Source organism: Quercus robur, chromosome 8 (assembly GCF_932294415.1).
Source record: "Quercus robur chromosome 8, dhQueRobu3.1, whole genome shotgun sequence".
Lineage (NCBI taxonomy): Eukaryota > Viridiplantae > Streptophyta > Magnoliopsida > Fagales > Fagaceae > Quercus > Quercus robur.
In genome coordinates, this window is record NC_065541.1 from 65,043,482 (window position 1) to 65,052,735 (window position 9,254).

Consider the following 9,254-nt stretch of genomic DNA (forward strand, 5'->3'; position numbering starts at 1 on the left):
AAATCACCGTTCTTTACTGAGATACTTTCGACAAACTAGTGACTCCATGTTTTTTCGGACATATCATAGTGGGGTTTAAAAAAAATAAATTAAAATCCCCGAGATATTATCAATGCCAATTATGCCATATAAAATAAATGGAACTAGCAAGCAATGGCAAAAGAGGGTGAATGATCAATGATTCCGTATCTTCAAGTTTACGATAACATACAAATACTATGCAACAGTTCCAAACTGAGTATCCAAGAAGAAATTAAAGAAAAGGTCGAGAATATATTTCAAGAAGTGGGTGGTCACTTGTTAAAGGTAGCCACAAAACTGATTGGGCCTTTTCCAGTTACAGCAGCTTGGATTCCAAAGATGAGGAAAGCCACCATAGCAAGGCGAGCATGCTTGATCTCTGCCAATTGAAGCCTTTCCTTTTCATCAGGGTCTTTGGCCAAGCCAAGGGGATCGAAGAATTTGCCACCAGGGTATAACCTTTTCTCCACATCAAGTTCTGCATTCCTTTGGAATTCAATGTATCCCATTATTATCACCTCAATCCATATCAATGTGGTCAATGAGAATGGAAGTGAAAAGCCCAAGTAGGATGCTCCTTCCACTAGCTCTACCTGAAAACAGTCCATGACTTTGCAGCTTCAAGTTCATGGTTTTTTTTATGGGTGACCATGACTAGGCCAAAGGTTAGAAAAACAAAAAAGTATATATTGGAACATGCATTTTTAATAATCGTTGACTTAACCTGACGTAAGTGGTGCGTAATAGAGATTGTGTTGATGAATATGAAAAAAATGATATTACTCTAATCACAACAAACTATATCAATAATTATAAAAAAAATTTGTGTCGATAAAATTACTCTTCCAAAAAAAGAAAAAAACAAGTTGTTTCTTATTATCATTGTCGATAGTCACATTATCATTGTCTTCATTATCGTCATCAACAACAAAGACCATAAGTTTTGGGTGGATATACAATGAGACAAGATGACCAAAAGGCATGCCCGAAATTCTAGGTTCCATACATTCAGCTTACCATCTCATTGGGTGACATATTCAAGTTTTGAAGTTCCAAGTTCCAACCGAGTGCCATATATAAAAAAATAAAAATAAAAACCTTCATGCGAGGAAATTAAGGACTTATTTCCCCCTATAAACGATAGTTTTTTTTTTTTAGAGCCTCTGCTTATTACTAAATCGGGCCAATCGGCAAATCCCAATTCCGTTATAAATCTCAAAGTACTTGCGGGTCATTAGACATTTTCTACCTACATGCTACATTATAGATAAATTGTTTTACCACATTTTATAAATACTAGCTGCATTATAACTAAAATGTTAGAACTAATAAGTAAAAGATGCATACAAAGACAGAGAAATGTAAACCAAAAAACCTAGGCCACAAACCGCAGTTCTCTAATCACCATACCATTCTAATAAGTGGCTAACTACTACTCAATTCCAAATTAATCCAAACCAATAGGCCAAGTGCCCAAGGTCAAGAACTGTCTTGGTTCATATTATTGTTTTTACAATTTTTAAAAAATAATTCAATAGTTACAATGTGGAGAGAGATTTGAATTCTGAATATCATGAAAACACAAAAAAATGTCAATCTATTGAACTACAAGACTCTTGACACTCTTGTTCTTATTCTATTACGTCTTCTTGTATACTTTTATATTAGTATTTACCAAAAATATATATTGTTCTTAACCAATCTTTTCAAAGAGTGTACATGTGTGTGGAGGGATTTCATTAAGGAAAAATAAATTGTTTATAAAACAGTAGGCTTATTTATTTCTATCTTTCTATCAAAAAAAAAAAAAAAAAACTACTATCAATACTCAATAGTCATCTTTAAGAATATTCTAGAAAATATACTATCAACTATACAATTTCACAAGCAAGACTTTTTTTTTTATTAGTCACAAGCATGAAGCAACACCTTAATTCAAAATAAATTTAAAATATGCATTGCACCACCCAAATAAGGAAGTTGACTGCAGGAATTCTTTTTAAGTTTATAAAGTACATTGTTAATATCCTTATAGTTGAATAACGATACACTCTTATTAATTTAGAAACTAATTTATACAATAATAGGCACATCATGAATGGATTTTGAACTAGAAGTTTTGATGGTAATAGGTACATTATAAATTAATCTTGAATTATAATTTGGATGGTTGACTAATTGAGTTTTCCTAATCTTTAAAATAAAACACTTCCAAGCTGAAATGGCATCCACAATAAATAGTACCACATGATCAAGTATTATTTTTTATCAGTATCAATAAATTTAAAAACAATCGATTGTGAGTGTTAGATACGTTTTGTCCACCATGTTTCGTCCTTTACTCAATCAACTAAATCAACAAGTTGTAAAATACTCAAATTTGGTAATGTATATAAAGTTAATGAGTGTATTGTTGGTAATGTATATAAAGTTAACTTCAATATAAATAAATAAAACTCAACAAAATTAGAATATAAAAAAAACAAAAACAAAAAAAGTGTTTGAAAGGTTTGAAAAAAAGAATAAGAATGCGTTACATATACATACCTTTCCAGCATCTTGCCATGCAACACCAGTGAGAGCTTCGACAGCAAGCGCACCAAGTACACCTAACATAGCCCATCTCCCATGAATAAGCTCACACTCCCTAAACCTCTGCAACCCAAACACCTCCGAGTACGGCTGAAACGGCGTCGGATTCACCTCCGGGTTCTCAAACCTCGACACACCTATCACGTCCCCAGCCACATTCTTCGCCAAGTTCTGGTCCAGCGAGTCAAAATCGTATTGCAAGTACTCCGCCGGTTTTCCAAACCCGAACGGATCGAACCCCCTGTCCCCAATCATGGTCCCGTCTAGCCACTCTGGCGGTTCGGCTCCCGGGAACCAAACCAGCCGGTCCAAATTGACAGTCTTTTTGGGAGCACGTGGTGGGGACTTTTTTTTGGGACCGCCGAAGCCGCCGAATCCGAACCTCGCTTGGATTCTTCCGGAGTTTTTGCTCGGGTTTATGATTCGGGTTCCAAAGAAGTGTGACGTGGCCGATGACGCTGTTGTGAAAAATGTGGTGGCCATGGTTTTCTGGGATTGAGTGAGTCAGTGAGGTGTGTGAATGAGTGTACGTACAAAGCTGAGGAATATGGTTTATATAGTGAAGGGTGTGGACGTTTGGGCCTTATCTATCTTTTTGCCTTATCTGCTGGAGTGGTGGGCGAGGCTGAATGGTTTATGGCTACTTTACCTTTGTTTGTGGGGTCGTCCCAAAATGTATTTTTGGAGAAAGTCCAAACAATACCTATAGTTTTATTTACATAGTTACACTTGTGCCCCCAGACTTTTCTTTCTTTCTTTTTTTTCTTTTTTTTTTTTTTGGGTAAGTTTCCTTTCCCTCTATTAGAGGTAAATGTCATTTTAAGTGTGTAAAGAAGTTATCATTGAGAATTGAGAATAAGTATTGATTCTCACACACTTCTTTTTATATCACTCATTTCACATTTTAAAATTTAGATGTAGATTATAGACATCAATACACTAACAAACACAAATTGTGAAAATAAAAAAGTTTTTCTTTCTTCTTTATAAATAATTTTAATGATCAACACAATTTCCACACATTTATTGGTAGCTTCCTACCACATTTACCCTTTGTTATGATTTTCTTTTTCTCTTTTTGCTAAATCAAGAGAAGAATAAGATTAACTAAGCAAATTTGTTCAACTATGTAGCTAATATGTACCTGATAAAGCATTGAATAACCTAACTCTATTAAGAATTAGGATCATCTTTGTTTGAATTGAAAAAAAAAAAAAAAAAAGGTCCATTTGACAGTTAAGATTTTATTCATTGTATTTAAGACGACGTATTTTGCCAAATGCCTTGTAGTTGAATTGACATCTCCCCATGCATAAAGTACTTACAGACCTAAAGAGAAAAAAGTTCAAATTAGTAAGATATTATAATTATCTCTCAAAAAAAAAAACAACGTATTTTATACATTATGTCAATTTTTAATGACATAAATAACACTAAATACACTTTTTTAGATTGTAAAATATTTATAATCTTTTTTTTTTTTTTTTTTTTGAGAAAGAAAATATTTATAATCTAATCATTGGAACACATCTATTTTCAAATAAAGAGGTTTTGACATACAACCAGAAATGTTCACTCTGAAGGCCCATTTTCCTAGCTTATGGGCCACAATGTTTCTAGATCAATAATCCCAGCGTTTCAATAACAACAACAGACGGCAGTGCTTCCTTCTTGACACGACACAAGAGTAACGGGGGACACCTACTCCACTACAGCAAACCACAACCAATTGACAAAAAGACCAGATTGCAATTACTACTCTTTCTCTTTCTTCAGTGTTCCACACTCAAAAGGGAAGAGGAAAAAACATAATAGTCAACCTCAAGATTCCCCACAACGATGCCACGTGTCACTTGATGGTACATCTCACAAATATCTTCTTGGCATCTTTCTACTACTCTCTCTCTCTCTTCTTCCTTAACTTTTTGTCTTTGATTGCTAGTCTTACCTTCTCTGGCTTTCCCTTCTCTTCCATCCAAGAGGTGCGTTCAATTTCTGTAAAAATATTTTGATTCTAAATTTTAGCAGATGATGCAGAAGATTATTGTTTGCTTATCTGGGTATTCTTGTTTCAATATGTTTTTTTAATTTTTCCTGAACATATTCTAAAACTTCAGTGCAAATCAAATGGTTGTGATATTTGTTCTTTAGAGCTCTGTTATCTGTGTATACAAAGTTATGAACTTTAGACTCAGTCTGGAAGCTGAGTAATAATAATATAAGTTTCAATCTTATGTTTTTGGATGATTTTTCTTTTTTAGCTTTATACAGTTGTACTGTTGTACAACTGCAAGTCAAGCCTTGTAGCTTAACTGGTTCGCATCATTTAGTATTGACATCCCGGGTTTAAATCCTCCCACCCCAACTTCTATTGAATTATCCAAAAAAAAAAACCAACAACAAAGCCTTTGTTCCAAAAAGTTTGTGGTTGTCTATGAATAATTTTTCTTTTTTAGTCTTAGGTTAAAAACTAAAGTTTCACCTTACTACTTTGTTTTTTTTGCACTCAAAATTATTGTTCTTAACTGCTTATGACTTATTTTAAGCTGATCATGTGCAACATAGTCGCATTTATGAAACAAAAAATTCAAATTCATGTTCTAATAGCTTAAACTGTTAACAATAGTCAATACGTGGGATTTTTAATTTTTCAAATGGGAGATAAAGTGAAGATAAGGTTTGAACTCAGGACCATCTGCCTTGATATTATGATAAATTACCAATTACCCTATTAGGAAATGATGAATTAACCTATTAGGAAATGATGAATTTAATTGTTTAACCATAATTCTAACATGTGCCACCAAACAGAGCTTAAGATGTGTAGTACAACGTGACAAAGCATTATTGTTGATTTACTGGTCAACCCTTTTGCTGAAATAATTGCTTATTTAGAGTTTATGAATATTGTTATTTGTGCATAAAAAGTCTTATAAACAAATAGATGCGATAGAACAATTACAGTCATTGATGGTGTGTACTGTAATTTCAATATAATTGTACCAAAATTTAAACCATTTCCAATGCTTAATCTGCAAGTTAGGTAATGGTGTACTGCATAGATTGTTATCGGCTTTAATTGAATCATATTGTGGCAGGAATCTTGACATTGACAATGAAGATTGCCAAGGGCAAAGTGTCGACGAGGAAGGACAAAAAGGAAGTAGCACTGCCAGTTGAGGAGAGGTACTTCCGTTAGCATTAGATTTTGTATGTAGTCAATGTTTTTCTTTTAAATAACTTCATTATTCTAAGTGCAACTTTTTGTCTAATTTTGCAGTACTAGCTTTAAGCCTTTAAGTTTAATTGTTGATTAGGAAGTCTTAAAAACATCCTTGTTTCGTTTAAGAACTGGGTGTGGTGTTTTTTTAGTGAATTCTAGTGTCATACTGTCATGTATATGTATCCCTTTTTCAGAAAGGTTGGAAAGCGAAAGGCAGCACTTAAGGCTGATAAGAGCCGCTCGAAATGGACCAAGAAAGCAAAATTGGGCAAAAAGGACCCTGACAAACCAAAGCGGCCTCCTAGTGCCTTCTTTGTTTTTCTGTAAGTCTCTCCTGATCTCTCAAATGGTTTTGTTATTGTTTCTAAAGACTCACAAAAAATATACTATGGAATCTCTGTAGAGAAGAGTTCAGAAAGACTTACAAGGAAGAGCATCCCAACGTGAAGGCTGTTTCAGCTGTAAGCAATTTACCTAATAGTATGTGTCCATTCTATTATAAAGTATTGTTACTAATCTAGTTACTGGATACTGTAATCGAAGGTGGGAAAAGCTGGGGGAGAGAAGTGGAAATCCTTGACTAAAGCAGTAAGTACTAGATTGTTTTTGTTGGAAAGTACTTAAACTGGTCAAAATGAATTGAGGACCATAAGTTGTGCGACCACCTCCTAAGCTGGTTACTTTTAACTTTGAAAACCTATGGATTCTGTTTGTAAAGGTGCTGCATTAACCTTGCACTGTTGCTTCCACTGGATCTGGCTTTGCACCAAGCACATGTTCGATGACTTTGGAACTTTGATGGCGTGGCCCAGCCAATGCCAGTCTGGTGTAGACTACAGGTGCCCTAAGCATTTGGTATTGCTTAGGGCCTGAAGAAAGGACTGAATGGTGGAATTTGACATATGCATCTCTTGATTGATGTGGCAAGTTGGAAATTTAGCACATATATGAATTAGTTGATATAACTAGTTATGCAAAGGGTATATTAAATTTGTTAGTGCTGTAAGTTCTATTCTCCATCTACAGCTTGATTCGTGGCTACAGAAATGTAGATACTGTCTGCATTTCTCAACTGATTTTTAAGTGGACTGGATTTTGGCAGGAGAAAGCCCCATATGAATCTAAAGCGGCACAAAGGAAGGTAGATTATGAGAAGCTTATAAAAGCATACAACAAAAAACAGGTGAATTTTTTGGTCTTTCTCTTTTGGTAGAATGTAATGTTTCATCCTTTGTGGCTTTCTTTAGTCTCTTGTCTCAATCCTCAACTCAGGAAAGCGTGGTTGATGACGAAGATGAAGAGTCTGACAAGTCAAATTCTGTAGTGAATGATGAAGATGATGAGGAAACTGGGGAGGTAATCTCTCTAAGCTATGGATCCATGCATTGTCAGTTGCATATCTTGCGTGTTGTTCAAGTCTTGCATGTGCAGTGGTTTTCATCTAATAGTAAAATAATTCTTCTCATCTTCATGATTTATAACCATCACCTTTTTTTTATGCTGTTAAATTAGACATAGAATCTTCACCTTAAAGTCACTAATTTACTTAGTAACAAAGCTGTCCAATTTTTAAGGTATCTTGAACCTTGATACACAATGCTGTAGATTTTGCTCGGAGTCCCACAAAATGGAACATGTTTGTTTAACCTTTTCAAAAAAAAAATCAAAATTACTGCAAAATGTTTCAATGTCATCAATTATTCTAGATGAGAGACCTTGCTCTGGACCTCATTGTTCTTCCTATTCCGAATTATTACCGCTGCCCTATGCACCTGGGGGGAGGGGGGCTGTGCTTGCCTAGCCCACTTCCCCTTAAAATTGCCTCAAGTTTTAAGAATTATCAAAGAATTAGCTCTACTGAAATATAAGGCAATCACCTTCTGCCTGTGTGGAGGCTTATGAACTTGTGAACTACTTTGGCCCATTATTGGCAAACAAATGCATTTGGTGTGTAGTAGCACATAACACACACACACGCACACACATATATATTATTACATCATACCTAATGCCTGTATATTCTCCTTCCATTTCTTCTTGTTTATGTTTTCATTTGATTTTGTATTGGTGGCTTTTACTCATGTAAAGGGTGAAGAAGATGATGATGAGGACGATGACTGAATCAGGCATGCTTTGGATTTCCAATGCACAAGTTCTGGACTTTGTGCGATTGTACATTTGGTCTATGTTATATTTGGTTGGTTTTCCTGAAATTGAGATTGCCGCTCTTACAAGCTGCTAAGTAGTATATGTTACTTGGAAGTTTGTTTCCATTACTAAGTACTAACGATAAGTGGTTATTGTATTGTATCTATTTTCGTCATCTGTTTCTTATATCTGGTAGTTATAGTTTGTCATAGCTTATATAAATGATTACAACTTTACAAGAGCTCAATAACTTTCAAGATCCTTTTTTTAAAAATTTATTTATATATATTGAAAATGTTTTCCTAATTTTAAATTAAGTGGGCCTGAGCCAGTGAAATCAAAGCTCATCGCCACATGAATCTAACTTTCTATTCATTGTGCACTATTTTCAACCATTTTATTTGTAAAAAAATGGTTTTAACTGCTAGAGAATTACGTGAACAGCATGCATCTCTTGATATGTAGGTTATTTTAATGTCAGAGTAATGTTCAGATTAAAATTAAATAGAGTTCCAATTTTGTTAAACCTAATCAAGCATAACATAACAAGTGCATCATCATTTTATTAGAGTGGTTTGTCTTGCACAAGCACAGAACTCAAAGCACAAATAGATAGATTCTTATGTTCTAGAATAGCAAACTATTGCATATTTCATGTACTTCCAATGAAGAAATGGGTCTGAATTCTGCTGTCATGGCAATTGGTTCTGGGAAATTGAGATCAGTAATGTCTCCACAGGTTGAGATTACTGAGAAATGACAATAATGCCTTGAAAATTATCGTTCTTTTTTCTGCCTAACTGTGAAAATCGTCATTCTTTTTCTGTTTGATCATGAAATTCATCATTCAAATATATACGTAACAAAGATGTGTATCGCTAGAAGTAGGCACGAGTATTGGGTCCGTCTCAGCCAAAAAAAAAAGTATTGAGTTGGTTTGTATGTTATTCCTTTAAATAGTTCGACTGGATTATGGAAGTCCATATAACCCATAAAACTTGCTCAAAGTACTAAACCCATCTTAGATTAGTTTGGGTCTTCCCTTGTCATACAAATGAAAACTTTAAATTCTGACCCTTCCCAAAATAAGAAGGTATCTCATGTAATCAATATAAATACATCTTTCTTTTATGAATCCTAAATAATTGTGGGGTTACAGTTTATACGCTGTGAGAGGAATGATGTATATATTAAAGAGCAAGGCTTAAGTACAGTACTTAAGCGCTGTTCCTTAGATTCTTCTCTTAAGATTCTTTAAGATTCTGCCATG

At 34.4% G+C, this 9,254-nt stretch overlaps 2 protein-coding genes across 3 annotated transcripts; one reads left to right on the plus strand and one right to left on the minus strand.

Moving 5' to 3' along the window:
* Window positions 1–154: 154 nt before the first annotated feature.
* Window positions 155–3,158, minus strand: LOC126697710 (chlorophyll a-b binding protein CP29.3, chloroplastic). The gene is made up of 2 exons (XM_050394793.1): window positions 2,569–3,158; window positions 155–614 (listed from the first exon to the last, which is right to left on the minus strand). Exons 1-2 carry the CDS (start codon window positions 3,094–3,096, stop codon window positions 294–296), a joined length of 849 nt encoding a protein of 282 aa, XP_050250750.1. The 5' UTR covers window positions 3,097–3,158; the 3' UTR covers window positions 155–293.
* Window positions 3,159–4,426: 1,268 nt separating this feature from the next.
* On the plus strand, window positions 4,427–8,159 carry LOC126697711 (HMG1/2-like protein). Of its 2 annotated transcripts, none has more exons than XM_050394794.1 (8): window positions 4,427–4,595; window positions 5,712–5,799; window positions 6,031–6,159; window positions 6,240–6,297; window positions 6,380–6,424; window positions 6,921–7,019; window positions 7,109–7,192; window positions 7,925–8,159. In XM_050394794.1, exons 2-8 carry the CDS (start codon window positions 5,729–5,731, stop codon window positions 7,955–7,957), a joined length of 519 nt encoding a protein of 172 aa, XP_050250751.1. In that variant the 5' UTR covers window positions 4,427–4,595; window positions 5,712–5,728; the 3' UTR covers window positions 7,958–8,159. The 2 variants fall into 2 exon arrangements, with proteins under 2 accessions (XP_050250751.1, XP_050250752.1); XM_050394795.1 differs by having other exon boundaries at window positions 4,428–4,595; window positions 6,939–7,019.
* Window positions 8,160–9,254: the final 1,095 nt, after the last annotated feature.